General features: G+C 49.8%; 1 protein-coding gene across 1 annotated transcript in view; it reads left to right on the top strand.

Annotated features, from left to right (window-relative positions):
• The window catches only part of C3 (complement C3), a 107195-nt gene that overhangs the window by 43072 nt on the left and 41360 nt on the right, over positions 1-22763 (top strand). The window contains 8 exon segments of the mRNA XM_048487522.1: positions 3979-4090; positions 5012-5097; positions 5247-5386; positions 6634-6846; positions 10788-10851; positions 14029-14115; positions 16496-16699; positions 19569-19644. Coding sequence (XP_048343479.1) covers positions 3979-4090; positions 5012-5097; positions 5247-5386; positions 6634-6846; positions 10788-10851; positions 14029-14115; positions 16496-16699; positions 19569-19644 — 982 coding nt within the window.

The raw sequence follows: 22763 nt of genomic DNA, 5'->3' as shown, positions 1-22763 counted from the left end.
TTCCGGTGGTGGGATTTAAATAATTTAACAACTGGTTGTTTACAAGCACCATGTTAACAACCGGTTCTGCTGAAGTGGTGCGAACCGGCTGAATCCCACCACGGGGGTTGGTGAACTGAACCACCCTGTCCCTCCACTGAATGTTCGGGTCGTGCTGGGTCAGCCAGGGCATTCCCAACATTATGGGGTATTTGCCCAGCCTCACCACTATGAATTTCAATTTCTCTCAGTGAGGCCCACACTTGACTAGCACGCCCTTGGTTTTGTGGGTGGCGAGGCCCTCCGCACAGGATGCTACCGTCCATTTGCTCGAAATACATGGGGTTTTTCAGTCGCTTAAATCTGAAGCCCAGCCCTTCCGCCATCATGGAAGGTGAAAAGAGTTGTTTAGGCGGCATAGGCACCTTGAGGACGCAAGAGAGTGAAGATATGCCACCTATTAAGCCTCCCCCTCTGCGGTCCAATGGACATCCTGTTGTCCGAGGCTGGGAAGCTTTTCAGGGTCATTTGCTTACTTATCGATATATGGTGTCAAAGCTATAAACATCAGTGAGGAAGGTATAGAGGTGAGGAGGAGAGAGAACAGAGCCCAGGAGCAGCAGTGGCATAGTGGTTAAGAGCAGGTGCACTCTAATCTGCAGAACCGGGTTTGATTCCCCGCTCTGCCACTTGAGCTGTGGAGGCTTATCTGGTGAGCTGGATTAGCTTGTGCACTCCAACACATGCCAGCTGGGTGACCTTGGGCTAGTCACAGCTCTTTGGAGCTCTCTCGGCCCCACCCACTTCACAGGGTGTTTGTTGTGGGGATGGGGGGAAAGGGAAAGGAGATTGTAAGCCCCTTTGAGTCTCCTTACAGGAGGGAAGGAGGGGGGGAGGCATTAAGCATTTCGAGCACCCTAATTCAATGAACGCCCCAAAGTCATTTTGGTCCTTTTTTTGCAGTTGGTAACGGAGAGAGGGAGGACCAAGGGAGATGAACGGCCACTCACCCGGCTGTTGGCGCCTCACTGTTCGATTTGGCCATTGGCACTATTTAGGCCAGGTCGTTGTCGTTTCCTGACAGCTCACTGCTTGCTTCGCTGCCCAAGGCCTCAACCGTGGACTCCTCATTTTCCAAGTCCATGGTTTCCAGGGCTAAGCTGGCACTGGTTGCAGGGCGATGGTTGGGTCCTTTCTTGCTGGCCTTCTTGCCCGCCATGGCTCCCTTTGGTGGACTGGATGGAGTCCGTCCACACTTCTCTGGGTAATTAGCAATCAGGTAACACCCGTCACCACAGTGGAGACAGAGGCCCAGTCGGCATCTCCAGCCTAGACCATTTCTCCAGTCTCTTGGTGGGCCCGGAGCAGGCTTTCTTGGTCCCTGGTCGGAGTCCAGATGGTCGTGGTGTGGGGGCCCCTCGTTGGTGGGCATGGACTTCTTTGAGGCGGCCTTCCACATCTCCAGCCAGGCAAATCCACCCCATCAGGGTGTTTGGGTCACCTGCAACAAGGACCCATTGCAGCACTTCTGGGTCCAGGCCATCTTTAATCATATGAATAAAGATTTGTTCGGGCCAGTCCTGCAGGTGACTGGTCAGGCGGCGGAATTTGGCCACATAGTTGGCCACAGACCGAGAGCCCTGCTTCAGGTGTTGCAGACAGGCTCAGGCTTTCTCTTCAAGGAAGGGGCCCTTGAAATGGCGACACAGAGACATCACAAACCGGTTGAAGTCGTTCAGCTTGGGGGCATCCTCCTCGAATAAGTCCACCAGTCATGCCCCTGCCTATCCCTCCAGGAGGGCACCAATCTCGTACATTCTCTTGGCATCGTTCTGATGCTCGTCTTGCAACCGCACTTGGAGTACTGTGTTCAGTTCTGGTCGCCACATCTCAAAAAGGATATTGAAGAGATAGAAAAAGTGCAGAGAAGAGCAATGAGGATGATTGAGGGACTGGAGCACCTTACTTATGAGGAGAGGCTGCAGTGTTTGGGACTCTTTAGTTTGGAGAGGAGACGTCTGAGGGGGGATATGATTGAAGTCTATACAATTATGCATGGGGTAGAAAATGTTGACAGAGAGAATTTTTTCTCTCTTTCTCACAATACTAGAACCAGGGGGCATCCATTGAAAATGCTGGGGGGAAGAATTAGGACTAATAAAAGGAAACACTTCTTCACGCAACGTGTGATTGGTGTTTGGAATATGCTGCCACAGGAGGTGGTGATGGCCACTAACCTGGATAGCTTTAAAAGGGGCTTGGACAGATTTATGGAGGAGAAGTCGATTGATGGTTACCAACCTTGATCCTCTTTGATCTGAGATTGCAAATGCCTTAGCAGACCAGGTGCTTGGGAGCAACAGCCGCAGAAGAGCTCCCAAAGGCACCTGGTGGGCCACTGCGAGTAGCAGAGAGCTGGACTAGATGGACTCTGGTCTGATCCAGCTGGCTTGTTCTTATGTTCTTATGTTCTTATGTTCTTGCATCATCTGCATGTAGGCACCCGCCTGCACCAGGAAGTAGGGGAGCTTTTCGGGTTCCCCATCAAATGTAGCTTTTAGATCTTGTCTCCTCTTCGGTCTCGGGGCTGGAGGTTCTAGTCCCCTCTGCTCAGCAGCAGTGCCACCGTCCAGTGCAGCCCCCTGAGCTTCTTGGTTCAGTGTTCTTGCTCCCTGTGGTGCTGGTGCTGCCAGCAGGCCAGCCATCTGGCATTGGAGGGCACGCAGTTCGTGGCATATCTTGTCCCATTCCCTGCTCACAAATCCCATACCCAGGAGAGCCTATATGCTGGCTAGATTTAACATCATGCCATCTCCGCTACATAGAGGAAGACTTAAAGGTCTTCCAAGCAATAAGAGGTTCTGTTCCTGTAGCAAAGAACAGCTGGATTCCATCCCACACATTCTCCTAAACTGCTTATTATACCAAGAACTCCGATCCAGCCTGTTATCCCAAGCTATATAGACTCTATGATTGATTATACTGAATCAGATAAAGTAGTTACGCTTTTAAATGGTCAGGATTTTCATTGTTGTTTTATAGTGGCAAAGTTTTTATCAGAAGTTTGTAAACTGAATGTATGACAAACGTGAAGTTTTTTACTATTCACTTTTTAACTGGAACTGTATTTTGATACTATCGTGTATACTATCATGTATATATTTTTATACTATCATATATGCCAATAAAGGCTTATTGAATTGAATTGTCCCGTTCCCAGAAGATGTCTTCCCATTCTTGGTGGGGTTCGTCCGTCTTGCGGCGCCATCGGTCGGCCTCTCGCGTTGGTCCATGCTCGAACTGCAGGAGCTTCCACCAGTCATATCCCAGGAGGAGGCCGTCCTTGAAATCCCAGCCTTGGAATCTTGGGGTAGCTGCCAGCCATGACTCCCAGAGCCCCGGAGTGCAGTAACCTCGCTCCCAGTCACAGACCCCAGCCAAGGTCTCTAGGCCACAGTCTGGTGTCAGGGTTGTGGCCGCATCCATGAGTTTGTCTTTGGGGCCACAACCCTGGGTCAGTCCGTTGGTCCAGCCCCATCATTGGTGTCCGAACCACTGTTGGACGTTACCCTTTGACCCAGCCATAGGTGTAGGTATGGGCATAAGTGTGGGGATCCAGCAGATCTGGCTTAATATTAGTTCTTGGAGCAACAGTCAATAAATTTGACTCTGGATATGAAATCAGAAGTCTTTATTGTGTTGTCAGCTCTAGAAGGACTCTAGAAGCAGGAAGCCAGATCTGGGGATCCTGGCTCCTGCAAACACATTTATTCCCATATTTTTCCCACTTGAACACTCCCCGCCCCCATCTTCTCACAGATTAGTAGAACAACAAGCTGCCCCAAGCCTTGGATGGAGTGATGCCAGACAGGCAAGAGTCATGCCTGACAGACAGTCCTATGACTTCAACATTTCAGCCTTCCCCCTCCTCCGTGAGAAAACCACCCTGTAAATAAGACCCCCTTCCCCCAGCTAAGCCTGTGTCTCTTAATTTCCCAGGTGATGTCGATGATGCTTTCTTAGCCGATGATGAGATTGTCTCCCGAACGGAGTTTCCCGAGAGTTGGTTGTGGCAAGTGGAACGTCTGACTGCACCTCCGAATGATCAAGGGTACCTGCTGTTCTTTCTCTTCTGCAATGCGGCAGCAGCGTTTCATTTGAACCTGTTGCACTGACGTTCCCCGTCCACACAGAATGTGGATCACTGCAGTGTGTGTGGGAGGGGCAGGCTGGGGACTTCAGCAGCCTCTCTTAAGCTCCAGTGGGCAGGATTCTTTGGGGGAAGCTATCCCCCCCAACTGCCCATAGAAAGACTCTGAAACAAGTGGAGTTAGGTTGGAAAAGTACATCAAACACACCACTGCTGCTGAAAGCAAGCCCACACAATTTTTTCCCTCTGGGATGTGTCCTCTGGCACTACAAAGTTGTGCATTTCTTGACCACACCCTACACTGTTGGGTGTGGGTGGCAGTGAGATACGAAGGCAGGGAAACCCGCAATAGGAGCAGCAGTTGTATAGTGGTTAAGAGCAGGTGTACTCTAAAATGGAGGAACCGGGTTTGATTCCCTGCTCTGCCTCTTGAGCTGTGGAAGCTTATCTGGGGAATTCAGATTAGCCTGGGCATTCCAACGCACGGGCTAGTCATAGCTCTCCTGAGCCTTGGGCTAGTCACAGCTCTCCTGAGCTCTCTCAGCCCCACCTACCTCACAGGGTGTTTGTTGTGAGGGGGGAAGGGCAAGGAGATTGTAAGCCCCTTTGATTCTCCTTACAGGAGAGGAAGGGGGATATAAATCCTCCTCCTCCTCCTTTTTCTTTTTCTTTTTCTTCTTCTTCTTCTTCTTCTTCTTCTTCTTCTTCTTCTTCTTCTTCTTCTTCTTCTTCTTCTTCTTCTTCTTCTTCTTCTTCTTCTTCTTCTTCTTCTTCTTCTTCTTCTTCCTCCCATTTTCTGCAGCAGCTTCGTGTCCCTTTCCAGCTGTTGTATACATTTGTGCTTTGGTCAGGCATGACACGGCCCCTTCGCTTTATGTCCAGGATCTCATCCAAGACAGTGTCTGTTTTCCTGAAAGATTCCATCACCACCTGGGAAGTGCTGGCTGTTGGCATTTCGGATACTAAAGGTAAGGAATTTTGTGTGCTACCTGTGGTGGGGTGTGGCTGAGCAAACAGTAGTGACCTCACAGCCTGGCTTGGAAAATACAGAGGATGCAAAGGAGACAGTGGAGGCATAACCCCCATTTGATTCTTTCCCCCCTCCCCCTCGTTCCAGGGGTCTGCGTGGCTGACCCGTATGAGATCACAGTGAGAAAAGACTTCTTCGTTGACCTGCGGGTGCCTTACTCAGTAGTGAGAAATGAGCAAGTGGAAATTCGGGCTGTCCTTTACAACTATCGAGAACAAGACATCACGGTGAGCTTTGGGATTTTGGCAGGGAGTTCATAACCCATTCCTCGTTCTAGGGATTCTGCTCCATTCTGGGCACTCCTCTTAAATACTGAATTCAGAACAAGAGCTGTATCATGACACTGTCTTCAGAGGTATGACAAGGAGTCCCAAACTAAACCCCAGGGATGATGTATCTGAGCTACAGGCTCCTTCTAACATTAGCCACAGTTGGGTCCTTTCCCTTGGAAAACCTGAAGCTGATTGCATAACAGCTGGGATAGGTGCCTATTGGCCAGTATCCACAACATCACCAGCTAACTTCCTCTCCAACTCCTGAAAGAAGGACTTTTGGAGAAAAATGTGGTAACATAAAGGGGATGCGGAAAATAGTTTGGCAGCCTGCCTGATTACAAGAGCGGAAGCAAGATGGAGGGACTGACTGACTTGATCAAACTTTCAATGCACAGAAAAGCATATGGCCAATTATGCCTAATGTGCTTACCAAGTGACACAGACCCTTGAATGTCCATCGCAGCAAGATTTCTTCTACAGACCTGTTTTCTCAAGCTGCGTTTTCACTTTCCATTCTCTCCGTGGCAAGCATGATCACTCCTAGCGTGCCTTTTAATTTGCTTTGCCGCCAGAGCGGGACAGATTTGCCAGTGAGCACAGCTTTGTCCTGGAGATCTTCCCTCGGCCCCCAGCCACCCTTCCCTCTTCCTCGTGCTGCTCTGCATGCCTTCCCCCCTCGCCCTCCCTTCCATGTTGTCGCTGGCTGCTTCAAGTAACAGAAAAGGAACTCACTCACGCAACACCGACCTTTAATTCTATTGATATTTTGAGATATTAATATAAAGAGAGCATGAAAATAACAAGCCAGCAGTCTTGACTACCAGGTGTCATGAGATATGCGCCTTTAAGAATCACTAGATGGGTGGAGTTAAGAGAACCAGGCCTGGGAAGCTCTCTGCAGAAAAACTCTAGGGAAAGGAGGGAGTGCTGCTTCACATGTAAACAGAGAAATGCGAGGAGAGCCCTCTGCAAGCCCGCTGCACAGAGAAGAATTCTGAGGCAAGTGTTCCATTTGCAATGAGCTAACAGGTTTACCAACAGGTGGGTTCAGTTTACAAGGAAAGAACCTGCCATGACCGCAGGAAAAATGCATTGTCTGGCTTAACCCACGATGTAGTTTGTTGTAACATTAAGGGGGAAGTGAAGTGTTTACAGTGCTCCATTCTCCCATATTTCCACTTCCCCGTCTTTCTCTGCAGGTGCGGGTAGAGCTGGTCCACAACCCAGCTTTCTGCAGCGCTTCAACTGCCAAGAAAAGATACACACAGATATTCAGAATCAAAGGCCTGTCCTCCAAGGCCGTGCCGTTTGTGATTGTCCCACTCCAGCGGGGACTCCACGACATTGAGGTCAAAGCAGCTGTCTGGGACCAGTATGTGTCAGATGGGGTCAAGAAGAAGCTGAAAGTGGTGGTATGTATGAAGTCAGGGTCTCCAGGGCCTCTTGGGGAAAGAACGGCTGAAATAAGTCAGCTTCTCAAACAGGGGTGTCAAATAAGCAGCCTGGGGTCCAGTCCCTTGAGGGAGCTTATTGGCCCCCAGATCCAGATCAAGAGCCGGGGGGTGGGGGGGTACCTCAGCAGGCTTGTGGGCCTGATAAACCACCCCACCCCACTGAAGGCTTACCAGTCCGGGCACCCCTCCTCCCGTGCCATTCTGGGGCCAGCCAAGGCAGCCGCTCCCCCTCCCACCATTGCCCAGCCTGACCAAGTCCCATTTATGTCACATCTGACCCTCATAATGAGTTTGACTCATGTAACAGCATCACAGGATAGCCAGAAAAAGATACCTCCAATACACCGTACTAAAACTATATAGGAAAGGACTGCCCCATGTGGTACTTGCTGAACCAATGGGATTACTGCACTAATTGAACCATAGCAAAAGCTTTTGCGTAAAAAGGTTCCCAGGTGGAAGCAGTTACAGAAACTAAAAGGAATGCTACTCCAATTAACTTCTTTAACCGTTTTTTGTGACCTTGATGGATAAAAGCCAATCTCTTTCACAGCTGCATTTGCTAAAAAAAAATGAAACAGACAAGACATTTTAGGTTCAAAAGGCAAAGAAAATGGTTACCCTTATGTCAACTCAATAATATCATAAATTATAACATACTTGGTGATTTTGGGAGCAGAGCCTGGAGGAAGACAGGGTTTGAGGAGGAGAGAAACCAGGTATAATGCCATAGAGTCCACCTTCCAAAGAGGCCATTTTCTCCAGAGGAGAATTCTGGAGATCACTTACAGCACAGGTGTCAAACTCGTGGCTCTCCAGATGTTATGGACTACAGTTCCCATCATCCCCTGCCAGCATGATGCTGGCAGGGGATGATGGGAACTGTAGTCTATAACATCTGGAGGGGCGCGAGTTTGACACCTATGACTCTGGTGTTGCTCTGGTGCAGTGGTGGTGAACCTTTGGCACTAGAGATGTTATGGACTACAATTCCCATCAGCCCCTTGTTATGGACTACAATTCCCATCAGCCCCATCAGCCAATTGGCCATGCTGGAAGGGGCTGATGGGAATTGTAGTCCGTAACATCTGGAGTTCCAAAGGTTCACCACCATGGCTCTGGTGAGAGCTCGCCAAGGTGGCCGTGACTGGAGAAGCTATTACAGAGGGCCTGGGTTGATGCTGCAGGAGATGCCAGCTTGGAAAGATGGGGACTTGGATTCTCTGGGGCTTGGATTCACTGGGGCACTCGCATGTTACTTGGAGATCCCTTGTAACGCTGGGAGATCTCCAGGCCCCACCAGGAGGTTGGCAGGCCTACAGTCTTCTTGCTAGGCCCTTTCTTTCTCACACCAAGATCAGGAGTGGCGCCTGCCACCCCCCAACTTCAGACCACAAGGCACCAAGGGGCACACCTGGGCTGAGGAGATCTGTTCTCTGGGGGTGGTGTGGTGGCGGCTGACCTTCTCCGCATCAATACCTGTCATATGTTAATGGAATTTTTGTTCAGTGTCAATGCGCTTAGCAACACAGTTAACTAGAAACCTCCCTGCTCTGCGCTCTGGAAGAAGGGAGCTTTCCAAAACAATATCTTTCACACCTCGTTGTTCCCACATTCCATGATAAGATGGGATGTGGTGGGGTGGGGTGGGGTGGGGTGGGATGGGGTGAGGTGAGGTGAGGAGGGCAGCAAGGAATCTGTTCTACTGCAAAAGCCATGTCCCACAGAAGTGGCTTTCTGCCTTTAAAAAAGTACCTGTGGGCAACTCAATAAAGACTTCTGGTTTCAAAAGCCAGAGTCCGTTTTGGGCCAGGATCTAACAGCTATGCTATAAACTGCAACTTCCAAGGCACCTAACCCTGGTTGTCTGGAGGCACCGGGGGGGGGGGGGATTGAAATATGAAGTGTAAACTGCAACTTCCAAGGCACCTAACCCTGGTTGTCTGGAGGCACCCGGGGGGGGGGAATTGAAATATGAAGTGTAAACTGCAACTTCCAAGGCACCTAACCCTGGTTGTCTGGAGGCACCGGGGGGGGGATTGAAATATGAAGTGTAAACTGCAACTTCCAAGGCACCTAACCCTGGTTGTCTGGAGGCACCGGGGGGTGGGTGGGTATTGAAATAGGAAGTGTAAACTGCAACTTCCAAGGCACCCAACCCTGGTTGTCTAGAGGCACCGGGGGGGGGGTATTGAAATAGGAAGTGTAAACTGCAACTTCCAAGGCACCCAACCCTGGTTGTCTGGAGGCACCGGGGGGGCAGGGTATTGAAATATGAAGTGTAAACTGCAACTTCCAAGGCACCCAACCCTGGTTGTCTGGAGGCACCGGGGGGTGGGGTATTGAAATATTGTAAGGAACCTCAAAGAACTTGAAACAAAGCAACTCAGTTCATTTATTCCATAAACTTCAACGGTCACACACACGGAATGCGGATTCTGACTTCACAGAGCCAACATGTCGCTTTTATGGACACGAGGGCCCCCCTCTCCAAACTCCCCCAAAACTCCCAAGCACAGTTCCCACAACAGAGTAAAAGCAGGTTTTCAAAGAGCCAAGCTGCAATCACACACGATAAGCATAACAAGGTTAAGCAACCTGGGCGCAGAGCCCAGAGCAAGGAATGTGCCAAGGTCAGGTTGGCGGAGCAGAAACACACACACTAACCACCAACTTTACAAATATGAAGTGTAAACTGCAACTTCCAAGGCACCTAACCCTGGTTGTCTGGAGGCACCGGGGGGGGGGGGGTATTGAAATATGAAGTGTAAACTGCAACTTCCAAGGCACCCAACCCTGGTTGTCTGGACCGGGGGGTGGGTGTTGAAAAAGGGGGGGTATTGAAATAGGAAGTGTAAACTGCAGCTTCCAAGGCACCTAACCCTGGTTGTCTGGAGGCACCGGGGGGGGGGGGGTATTGAAATAGGAAGTGTAAACTGCAACTTCCAAGGCACCTAGCCCTGGTTGTCTGGAGGCACCGGGGTGGGGGGTATTGAAATAGGAAGTGTAAACTGCAACTTCCAAGGCACCTAACCCTGGTTGTCTGGAGGCACCAAGGGGGTGGGGGTATTGAAATATGAAGTGTAAACTGCAACTTCCAAGGCACCCAACCCTGGTTGTCTGGACCGGGGGGTGGGTGTTGAAAAAGGGGGGGTATTGAAATAGGAAGTGTAAACTGCAACTTCCAAGGCACCTAACCCTGGTTGTCTGGAGGCACCGGGGGGGGGTATTGAAATAGGAAGTGTAAACTGCAACTTCCAAGGCACCTAACCCTGGTTGTCTGGAGGCACCGGGGGGGGGGTATTGAAATATGAAGTGTAAACTGCAACTTCCAAGGCACCTAACCCTGGTTGTCTGGAGGCACCGGGGGGGGGGGTATTGAAATAGGAAGTGTAAACTGCAGCTTCCAAGGCACCTAACCCTGGTTGTCTGGAGGCACCGGGGGGGGGGGGATTGAAATATGAAGTGTAAACTGCAACTTCCAAGGCACCTAACCCTGGTGGTCTGGAGGCACCCGGGTATTGAAATAGGAAGTGTAAACTGCAACTTCCAAGGTACCTAACCCTGGTTGTCTGGAGGCACCGGGGGGGGGGGTATTGAAATAGGAAGTGTAAACTGCAACTTCCAAGGCACCTAGCCCTGGTTGTCTGGAGGCACCAGGGGGTATTGAAGTGCCACTTCTGGTGGTGAGGACCAGTTCCTAGCCGGGAGGTCCTGCAGTTGATTAGCATTTCCTCCCATGCGGTAGTCAGGCACTATGAAACTGAACTATTTGCACCAGAAGTGAGATCTTACGCTCTGGGCTTACATTGTCTGTTGGGCTGAATCCCTGCTACCCTGACGTTTTAGCGGCGGGGAGATCCTGGTAAAGAGGGTTTTTCTGCTTCCTTCCTGAACAGCCTGAAGGTATGCAGAGAAAGCTGGTGACCGTCATTGAACTGGACCCTGCTGCGAAAGGAGTCGGTGAGTAACAGCTTCCTTCTTTAGCCAGCGTGGTGTAGTGGTTAAGAGCAGGTGCACTCTAATCTGGAGGAACCGGGTTTGATTCGCCGCTCTGCCACTTGAGCTGTGCAGGCTTATCTGGTGAACTTGATTAGCTTGTGCACTCCAACACATGCCAACTGGGTGACCTTGGGCTAGTCACAGTTCTTTGGAGCTCTCTCAGCCCCACCCACCTCATAGGGTGTTTGTTGTGGGCGGGAAGGGAAAGGTAAGCCCCTTTGAGTCTCCTTACAGGAGAGAAAAGAAGGATATAAATCTAAACTCTTCTTCTTTTGGGGGGACTCCTTTGAAGATCTTTTTCAGCATCCTGTATTTGCACTCAGTGTGCTTTAATGTTTCAAGGTGGTGGATATTCTCATGTCTGGGAAATTTCTGATGAGGCTTCTTTTATCCCAGAAGTTTAGAAAAACATGAACACATCAGGCGACAATTCTTTATCCCACTCCAAGCCTAAACTTTGTAATTTTAGTTTTGCGAGGCTGTGGTCTTAGTTATGTACATTACTGTCAGGATCAGTCATGTACTGGGCCTAAACATAAGAAAAACGTCCAGATTGTCAGGACTGTTGGACAGTGGAATGCACTACCTCGGAGCATGGTGGAGTCTCCGTCTTTGGAGGTTTTTAAGGAGAGGCTGGCTGGCCATCTGTCAGGAGTGCTTTGATTGTGTGTTCCTGCAGGGGGTTGGACTTGATGGCCCTTGGGGTCTCTTCCAACTCTATGATTCTGCGATTCTTTGGCCATAGTTCTTCTCCTGGTATGAGGGGGGTATGGTAGTTTATGTTTCCCCCTCCCACCTCCAGTGCAGTCCTGGGAACCCACAACCTGTTGTTTTTGTTACACACCTGGGTTGTTGTTGTTTTTTACACACACAAGCCTTTATTGGCATATAAAACAGGACAAAATTTTAAAACAAAACAAGGTTAAGAAATGCAGTTAAAACTACTAATTTCCAGTATAAAATTTGCAACAGTTTCACAAAAGAGCACATCAGAGCTGTTCAGGAGATTGGGTATCTTATAACACTCATGCCACTGAGAACATTGCAAGAAAATGGAATTCATGTATTTCCTGCGTATCTTATTGTATTTAGGGCATAGAAACAAAGAATGGTCAAGTGTTTCAACCGTAGTCATATCACATGAACAAACCCTTTTAGAACGTTCCATATTCTTGAATCTTCCCTCCAGCAGAGCTGATGGCAGCACATTACATCTTGCAGTAGCCAAGGCTCTCCTCTGGGTGGGATTAATCAGCAGACGAAGATATACTGCCATAATTCCACGCTCACATGGGATTAATAATGTAGTTGGAGAACAGGTTGTCTTGGCAGCAAGAGTCAAATTATGAAAATCAATATCCAAGAGCCTATTCTTAACTAGTCTGAAGGCTTCCACCTTTACACACCTGGGGTTATTTCCTGTGTTTGTCTTGGATGGAATAAAACGTGATAAGGAGACGTCAGCCACATTCCTTTCCTGGTGAGAGGGAAGAGTTGTAAGGCTGAACACACTCAAACAAAGCAGCTTAAAAAAAGAACTTTATTGATATATGTCGCCCTGGGTACAGAGTTCTGGACCTGAGGGTTCCTGTCCTCAGTTTCAGTATTTAAACTATTTACAAAAACAGGCAGCAACCAATCAGCTTTTCCCCTCCTCCCAGTTCCTGGTCTCCCATTGGTTCTGAAGCTCTGGTGGGATGTAGCTTCTTAGTTTGTTTTCCCGCTCTTTTTGGACAAAGGCGGGAACCAGTGCATGCTGGGAGTTGCAGTCCTGACAAGAGTTGGGTTTCTTTGGGATAGGAGGTGTGGCTTGGGATAGGGCGGCGAGTTCTCTTTCCTACTTGAATGGAGGGTTTGTTGGGGTTTCCTAGTTCTGTCAATAAATGCCTGATGCCAGATCTTCCCCTGAACTGCTGTTTCTAAATGAAGACTTTTGCTCACACGGAAATGCTTTCCTTGACCAGACCAGAGGTCCTGACAATTACCTGCCATCTGATGTTTCCGCTCTCCTTCCAGATTTTTGAGCAAAGGTGCCAGAATTCTGGAACTGCCCAATCCTGCATTTGGGATCTTTCCCATTTCCAGTCACAAATGACTTTAACACCAGCAGCTAAGGTCAGGTTTTCTCAAGGAACATCTGATAGTTTAAGCGATTTGTGGTGGGACAGAGTCCAAATGCAGAAATCTACCGTTTCTAGATTTCTAACTGGCATCTTTGCTCAAAAATTGGACCACGGGGATTAGACCGAGGCCATAATGCCTGCGACTCAAGCTGGATCACTGGAGACATCTCACTATTACATTAAATCTTCAGGTGACAGATCAGTTCTCCTACAAAAAAAATGGCTGATTTGGAAGGTGGATTCTGTGGCGTTAGACCCTGCTGAGCCCCCTACCCAGCCTCTGCCCTCCCCTGACCCCAGCCCCCAAACCTCTAGGTCAGTGGTGGTGAACCTTTGGTACTCCAGATGTTTTGGACTACAATTCCCACAAGCCCCTGCCAGCATGGCCAATTGGCCATGCTGGAAGGGGCTGATGGGAATTGTAATCCGTAACATCTGGAGTGCCAAAGGTTCGCCACCACAGCTCTAGGTATTTCCCAACCCAGAGCTGATAACTAGACTAAGACTTGGGTTGGGCACCCATGACTCAACTCAGCCCCCAGATAGAGACATTTAGAGCTGGTTTGCCATTTCCTCCTTTGTGTAGCAATCCTAGGCTGCCTTGGTGGTTCCCTATCCAAGTCCTAACCGAGGCCAACCCTGGTTAGCTCCTGAAATCTGACAAGACCCAGCTAGCCTGGGCCATCCAAGTCAGGTCACTGCACATATAGGATGGCAAAAACAGTGTCTTGCCAAGAGCATGGCAGGCCATACCATGTCTTAGGCTGGCCTTTGGCGGGTGACACATTGTACAGGCCTGCCTCCCGCTGATGACTTTCCTCTGAGACATCTTTCCTTTTCATGATACCTTCCTAGGTATTCCCTGCCCCTCAGGGTGGTCCATGCAGGCACAGACTCCTCACTGGCTCAAGAGAAACCCTGGCCAATGTCTTGAACGAATGTAGACACTGTACAGACGGGTGGATGGGGATAGTTCTGTCCCTTAAGATGTTTCTGCTTTCCCGCCTTTTTTCAGATGGAGTCCAAGAACAGAAGGTAAAAGCCAACGTTATTGACGACCAAGTTCCCGACTCCGAAACTGTGACCAAACTTAGCATCCAAGGCAAGAGATAAGTTCTTTAAGATATCGGGCCAGAGGATCAGTGGGGAGGAAATGACCAGGCTCCGGCCTGGTGGAACTCTCTGTCACTTGACACCAGGGCCTGGTGGGATCCTAAGCAGTTCTGCAGGGCCTGCCCAACAGAAGTGTTCCACCAGGCCTTTGGTTGAGACCACTATGGGTCTGTCTCATCTTGCTGCCCCTCTGACCTTGCCCCCCTCCTCCCTGTCTGCACAGAGAGTAGATTTATGATGGGACAGGGATGGGTAGCTTTCTAGGCTGCTTCAGGGTCCGCTATGGACATCTGACTGGTTGCCATTGAAATGAAGTTGTGCATTGTGTTCGCATGTTGAATTGTTTGGTATATTGTTGTTATTTAAATTGATTTAAAATTGTATATCGTTTTATGTATTGTCGAAGGCTTTCACGGCCGGACTCAACTGGTTGTTGTGGGCTTTCTGGGCTATGTGGCCGTGGTCTGGTACATCTTGTTCCTAACATTTCGCCTGCATCTGTGACTGGCATTTTCAGAGGTGTATCACAGAGAGAAGTGTTACACACTGTGTCCAGAAGAACAAGTATAACACACTTCTCTCTGTGATACACCTCTGAAGATGCCAGCCACAGATGCAGGCGAAATGTTAGGAACAAGATCTACCAGACCACGGCCACACAGCCTGGAGAGCCCACAACAACCAGCTGTATATCATTTTATTTATTTATCTGTTTCCATTTATTCCCCACCCTTTATCACAGACTCAGGGTGGGTTACCATAAAAACCATACAAATCTCCAACAACGGTAAAATCACAATCAAACCCTATCCTAAACACCCTGAAACAATCTGAAATATCAAACAACCACTGCATCCACTGACAAAAGAAGGAAAAGTGTATGAACTTCTTAGGGGCCCCCCTACCAATGTGAAGAGTCAGCCAATTGCCCAGGTCAAGAGGATGGTCTTCGCCAGGCGCTGAAACTCCAAGAGAGTAGGCACTTGGCAGGGGCCACTGCAGAGAAGGCCTCTGGCTGCCCCCCCCTCCCCTCCGAAGGGGGTTGGGACATCCCCCTTATGACATTTCAGTGTGATTAGGTAATGCATAGAAGTTGCCTTGAGCCCAGCTATTGCTAGGAAGGGGTGAGGTAGAAAGTTTAATGAAATAAAATAAAAAATAAAGAAGAGGGAGCAGGCTGTCCATCCAAGCTGTCGCCTAGGTTAGCACAGTCTCCAGAGAACCAGCATGGTGTAGTGGTTAAGAGCAGGTGGATTCCAATCTGGAGAAGGAGGTTTGATTTCCCCCCTCCTCCACATGAGCAGTGGAGTCTTATCTGGTGAACCAGATTTGTTTCCCTGCTCCTACATTCCTCCTGGGCGACCTTGGGCCTGTCACAGTTCTCTCCGAACTCTCTCAGTCCCACCTGCCTCATAAGCTATCAGTTATGGGGAGAGGAAGGGAAAGAAGTTTGTAAGCTGCCTTGAGACTCTTCATGGGAGAGAGAAAGGTGGGGTATAAATCCAAATGGTTCCTCTTCTTCAGTATGGAATTATACGCTGCCAAAGCCCCTCCCACTATATTCCTGTAAGGGTCAGTTACTACGGTCATCAAATGAGACTCAAGAAGATTTCAAGAGCTTTATTGGAACCATGTCAGCCCAAGGGTCAGATAGCCGAAGCTGAAGTTTGGGTCTCTCGCCTCCATATATACCTGAAAGTTGCAGAAAGGTTCAGCCCATAATCCCCCCACCCTCGAATTGCCATAATATCAGCATTTGAAAGGACGGTGGGAAAAGAGGCATTGTTTGGGACAGACAGTTCACTCCTTTGGAGAAAGGCAGATAAGAATGAACAGTTAAGCTCTATTTACTAGTTACATGCAAGCAAGGGGAGGCCACTTTAGCCTCGAGCGACGATAATGGCAGGGCCATCTGTGACCTTGGTGTGGACGTGTGAGCTGCCAGGCCTAGCATGGCACAGGCCTGACAATTCCACAGACGGCACCCCCAAATCTGCAGAGATTTCTCAACCTAGAGCTGGCAACCTTATGTGTGCCTCATGCAGCCCTTTATCTGGGGAGTCCACACTGGGAAGTCAATAAGGCTGAGATAATTGTTAACTGAATAACAATCCCAGTTGAACTAATTTGTCTTCATTTGAGCTATGGTAGGCCAATAACCATCCCCTTGAAATTGATCCCCAAAGGTCACTACAACAGAGCAGGATGTCCCAAAGATGGTGAGGGTCATGAAACAAATTTATGTGAGGGAGCGTGGCAGTCCTACAAAGAACCGTGGCCGCTCAGCATTCTGGAAGCACGCAATCCCGACCCATGCCTTTCTGGTCCCATGCCCACTTTGTGGTTGTGTTTTTTTTTTGTGGGGGCAGGAAACCCTGTAGCCCAGATTGTCGAAAACTCTATTGACGGGGCCAACCTGAAACATCTCATTGTAACTCCTGCTGGCTGTGGGGAACAGAACATGATCACCATGACTCCATCAGTCATCGCCATCCTCTATCTCGACACTAGTGGACAGTGGGAGAAGATCGGGGTGGACCGCCGGTCCGTTGCAATCAAGCAGATCATGCAAGGTAAAAGCAGCAGAGGCATCATGTTAGGGCTCAGCCTGGTCTGAATGGGAACCCCTGGAAGGAAGACTCAGATAGAGAAGAGGGGACTGTGCTGGTTCCAGATTCTCAGGCACTACATGTAGATGCAGAGACTGAGCAGCCAGAAGTTCCTGCAGGACCAGGTCCCCAGGCTCAGGCAGAGCATTCAGGCTCGGATCCACAGCCAGGTCCAAGCTCTGAGATTCCCTAGCAACAGCTTAGCTCTCTTCGTCCCCTTGATAGAGAGCCAGAGGGGACCCTGACAGCTCCCTCACCCTCACCCCCTCCCCATCCCCAGAGCCCCAGGAGCAACGCAGGAGGAGACTTTGTGCTAGCTTACAGGAAAGGAGATGCAGCAGCAGGTTAGCAGCTATGGGGTGAGCCAGAGTAGATGCAGTCTTTTTCAGGAGCCAGACTAGAGTAACCCAGCTGCAAGAAGCTATTGGAGAAGGGAATGGGATGCTGGCTAGAAAAGAGAGGTTGCAGCTGAGCTACCTTGTGGCAGCAGCGTTGTGGTTTAGTTTGCAGGTTACCGTTTCTTGTCTGGCCTGGATTCCTTGCTCTATGCCCATTAAACCTCTGAGCCTGCTAAGACCTGTGTGTGGACTATCCTTGGTTCCCGAGGGACTGTCTAAGACACATCATCAGACTAGGCCAAGGGTTCCACACCTAGTGGAGTCCGTGGGCCTCTACTTACACAAAGTGATGGGCACAACCATAAATTAGCGGCCGTAGGAGGCAGAGCCAGCCGCAAAATGACTCTCAGGAGAGGTGGAGCCAGACATGGGAGAAGGCCTAGTGTGGGGGAGGAGAAGAAGGGTTGTAGTGTCGATGGCCGGAATCAAGTGGTTGTTGTGGGTTTTCTGCACTGTGTGGCTGTGGGCTGGTAGTTTTTGCTCATAATAGTGTGCCACAGAGAGAGCAGTGGCGTACTGCCCAGGAGGAGACATGGGGTCAAATGTCCCTGGGCGGCTGCCGTTTAGTCACATGGGGGGCAGAAAATTGCCCCCCACACCTCCTTTCACTCCATCTGGCCTTCCGGCTGCTTCCCCCAGCTCTCTGCCCCCACCGCGCCCTTCCTGAGCCATGGCAGGTGGGTGCCCCCCCTTTCCCCACCTCCTGGCTTGAGGGGAGGGAGTGGCTCAGTCCCTTTCTGGCCGAGTGGGGGCTGGCGTAGCTGCTGTGCCCTGTTCGGGACTGGGTGCAGCCGGCCCCTTTGTGTGCCAGCTGAGACTGGCTGTCTGCTGCCTCCCCCACCGGTGGCCTCATGGACCCATCTGGCCTGGCTGGCGGCCAGCTTGGCCACGCGCTTCCTACCCTTGGGGAGGCTGGCGCTGCTCCTGGTGCTGGTGGCTCCCCCAACCCCTGGGGAGATGCCGCCTGACGATCTGTGCCATTCTCTGGACCCAAAGGTGAGAGAGAGACACATCTCACCACGACATGCCTCTGAAGATGCCATCCGGAGATGTGGGCAAAACATTAGGAGCCTGTTAAATCGAATTAAAAAAACCATTAAAGCTTCCCAACCTCTGCCCCAAAGCCTGGGAAACCCACAACAGCCACAGGAAGAACAACTCTTTAAAAATGCACTGGGGAAGAAGAGTGAGATAAGAAAATAAAATAAAACTGACCTTGCAGTGGCAGCTGCTGCTGAAATAGCGTTACTTTAATCTGCATAGCCCTCTCTGTCGGAATAATACCGGAACAGGGGCACATAGCCTAATATCTTGAATTATTAACTGAACCCCAACAGAGATGGATGATCACAAGGGCTAGATCCAATACCGTCCCATCGGCCATTACAAAGGGTCGTTACTTATCCATCCCTCTCCAGGATCGGGTTTGTCCGCACTGTAAAAACCAAGTGGAGACTCTTGCTCACATTATTCTTGACTGTCCGAGATATGTGGGCATTAGGAATTTCTCTCCCAGGCTGGCCCTAGACAAATCTGAAAGTTACTCTGACTGTTCTGTTCTGGAGCTTCTGTTAAACAACACAGATGTCATGCTCTTGGAAAAAGTAGCAAAATTTCTTTTACAAGTGACAGAACTTTCTAAGTAATGTATACTGCTATATACAGTCTTCCTGTCTGCGCTGTGAATGTACTCTTGATTTGTACTTCAAAAATGTCTGGTAACGCTCTAGAACCTATTTTTAAATGCCAAATAAAAGTTGTTGCTGTTGTTGAGTAAAGTGAAAATCTGCACAGCCAATCGGACTCCCAGTGGCCAATCAAACCCACCTGGTGAAGTCATCCCCGCAGGGTCGTCGCTAAGGAATAGGCGAGACGCGGAGGAGGTTTCATCTGGTGGAGAGCGTCAGCAACAGGAAGCGTGGGATTTCGTGATCCTGACAACTCTGCCTGTGCTGGTCTCTAGCACCTTTTATTAGGGTTTCATTGTGGGCGTGTAAAGGAGGTGGGTAGGGAGATGAGCGGGAGACCGGGAGACCTGGAGATCATCATGTGATGCATGATCTCACCTGGCTACGTGCGGAGAGGAGCGTAAGCGTCTGAACCTAATCCTCACCTGGGGGCAAGACCATTGTCCCTGCGCCCGGTGACTGAGCCAGACAGTTCATGACCCGTGACTCATAGGGGGATGAGGAGTGGGGGTGCGGTGCGACCAGCAAGGCCGTAGGTCCGTTGGCGTCCCAACGTTCTACCACGGTGCTGCTGGGTCAGCAGTGCATTACTACAACCTGGCCTCACCCACTTTCTAAAAAAACCCTTGTTGGGTTCCAGGGACAGTCTTGGTGGGAGAGAAGGGTTGATTCTGCCTGTCGAAATACAGGCTTTGGAAGAAACTGGACCGGGATGTCATCGCTGTTCGCTGTCTCCTTCTTTTGCAGGTTACGCACAGCAACTGGCGTACAAGAAAGCAGACAACTCCTATGCTGCATTTACCAATCGCCCATCTAGCACTTGGTAAGTGTGGCCATGCCCGATCCAGTAGCACAGTGGCATTCCAATGGGCCTGTTCTGTTCCCCAAGCAAACTAAATTCAGGTGCCTTGCACTTGGCCAGAACAGAGTGTAAGACCCACAGACAAATAAGCAACAGTTCAAAAAAATGGTTTATTAATATTGAAAGTTTAGAACTCTGATTCCTTCCATGAAGTCTAACTTGCAATGCTGGAAACGATTGGAGATGATTTGAAGAACTTGCAGACACCAACTCTTCCTTAACTGCTTCTAAGCAAGTCTGCGCTGCTTGCTTCTTCTTCTGAGTTCTCCTGGTGTCCTCCACTTGGACTCTGTTTCCTTGCAATTCGGTTGAAACTTGATTGCTCAAATACCATGGATCTTTAACACCTTCAACGTCTGAGATATTGCTGTCTCCAGCCTTCCCCAGACACCTGAAAACTAAACAGACTGTAAAACAGGAACTGCTAACTACTTAGAGTGCTATAGTGCTTTGCCTCTAGAGGGATTCTTAAAGGGACAGGATCTAACTAAGGTTCCCTCCCACAGAATCCTGTACAAAAAGCAACTAAACCAGGGGTAGGGAACCTGCGGCTCTCCAGATGTTCAGGAACTACAATTCCCATCAGCCCCTACCATCAGCCCCTACCAATTGGCCATGCTGACAGAGGCTGATGGGAATTGTAGTTCCTGAACATCTGGAGAGCCGCAGGTTCCCTACCCCTGAACTAAACCCATTCTAACTAAGGGTACAAGTGAAGCTTAAATAAGGAAAATAGTGAGGGTGTCTCTTAGGATATGAAGCCCAGTTCAGCTGTAGCAACAAGCCGTGCCATGCTGTTGGGAGGGACCACAGGCTCACCTTCACAAACCCTGCTCTTCTCACCTTTTGCATGGCAAACTCCCCCCTCCACGCCCCCCCCCCCAGTGTTGTAGATTGCCAACTGTGGGTTGGAAAATTCCTGGACATTTGGGGGTTGGGTCTGCAGAAGTTGGAGTTTGGGGAGACAAGAGACCTCAAAGGAATATAATGCCACCTCGTCCACACTTCAAAGCAAGTGTTTCCTCCAGGGAAACTGATCTCTGTACTTTGGAGATCGGCGGTAATTCTGGGAGATCTCCAGCCCTGACCAGGAGGTTGGCAACTGTAGTACAGAAGGGCTGTTCAGCAAGACTTTCCCTTAAACTACGTGGTATTTGTAGCGAAGATGTCGCCTCCACGAAGGCCATATCTTCTGTCTGCCCATCTCACTTTCAACTCTGTACCTGGGACAGTATGTTATGAGGTGACTTCTCTACAACAGCCTGGCAGAGTAGATCAATATCGTCTGTCTATTCCCCCCACCCCACCCCCCCACACACACATTGCCGGAGGGTGATGCTGATGCTGAAATACAGGGTACAGCCTTAACTTGGCTGACCTTATTTTTCCAGGACTGGAAACAGCAGATGACACGTTGTGGGGATGGGGGACATTTGGAGGAACCCAGTTGTTTGTGGGGTGCCCCAAGGGGCTATCCTCTCCCCAGTGCTGCTTAACATCTACATGCGGTCCTTGGCGTAAGCTTGTTCGGAGCTTTGGGCTGAGTTGACACAAATATGCTGATGACCCTCAACTGGTTCTGTTGATGAGTGGCCAGCTGGCTGCCACCCCAGATGTTTTGGCACAGTGTCCCGAGGCCATAGCTGGTTGGTTGGAAAAGAGTAGATTGAGGCTGAATTCATTGAAGATGGAGGGCCTGTGGCTGGGTCAATGTGGTCTGGGGGAGGGTTTCCAGCGGCCAACATTTGGTGATGTGGTATCATACCCAGCCACGTCTGTTAAAAGTCCTCCCTCTCCCTGTCCCAAGTCACTATACTTTAAGGATCACCTTTTACCATCGCCGACAGGCTAGACAGCCCCCTACTTAACCTGCCCCGATTTGGCCACAATGATCCATGGGACAGTCACCTCCAGGCTAGATTACTGTAACGTGCTCTGCATGGGCCTACCCTTGAGACTGACTCAAAAACTTACCCATGTCCAGGATGCTGCAACTAGACTCCTCACAGGTACATATCTGTGAGAGAGAACATAACAGCTGTTGTTCAGCAGCTGCACAGGCTGGAATTCCAAATCAGATTTAGGTTCATAACTTTTAAGGCCCTGAGCGGTTTGGGACCATTGTATCTGTGAAACCACACTACCCCAGATTGTCCACAGAGGACACTCCATCCCTCCGATAAAAATCTTTGTGTGGTCCCTGGCCCCAGGGACATGTGTGTGGCCTCGACCAGAGGCAGGCCTTTCCCTGGCCTGACTCCAGCCTAGTGGAGCTTTCTGTCAGATGACACCAGGGCCCTGCAGGACCTTAAGCACTTCCGCAGGGCCTATAAGATGGAGACGTTCCCCCGGGCCTTTGGCTGAGACCACTTGTGTGTGGTGATGTCATCGCTGGCCTCACTACAACAACTACCACAATTACAATAGCAACAGCAACTACAATGATGAGTGCGCTAGCATCTAGCATCATTCTGACTGTGCCCATGTTCCATCAGTTCGAATGAACGTTCCAGTCAGTGGTGGGATTCAAATAGTTTAACAACCAACTCCGCTGGTGGGATTCAAATAATTCAACAACTGGTTGTTTACAAGCACCATTTTAACAACCAGTTCTGCCAAAGTGATGTGAACCAAATGAATCCCACCACTGGTTCCAGTCCAAGCTGGGTCGGGGTGGTGCAGTGGGTCTAATTTGACCGCCATCTGGTGTTTTTAGAATTGATATTTTAATTAATATTATGTACTTCCAGAATTGTTTTTAAAATGTTTGTACGCTGCCCTGAGCCCGACTTTGGTCGGAGAGGGAGGGATATACATTTAATAAGATAGCGAGGGGAGGAAGAGAAGTTACCAGTTTGGCGAAAGACTTTCAGGGAACTCCTAGCTGAGAGCAGCAAGATTTGAACCGGGGGACATTCCCAGCCGACCCTCTTCCCCGCTTTGCTATGCCAGCTTTTCAGTTTCAGATCCTTCTGGCTCTGAGTACAGTCGTGACCTCCTGAAAGAACCACGTCCCTAAAGCTTCCAGGATCCACCCCAGTTCCTCTGAGCCTTCTGTCTTCTTTCCCCTTGATGAAAAA

The sequence above is a fragment of the Sphaerodactylus townsendi genome, linkage group LG03 (genome assembly GCF_021028975.2).
Source record: "Sphaerodactylus townsendi isolate TG3544 linkage group LG03, MPM_Stown_v2.3, whole genome shotgun sequence".
NCBI lineage: Eukaryota > Metazoa > Chordata > Lepidosauria > Squamata > Sphaerodactylidae > Sphaerodactylus > Sphaerodactylus townsendi.
The sequence above is the reverse complement of the archived record's forward strand: the minus strand, read 5'-3'. Positions and strand labels throughout refer to the sequence as shown.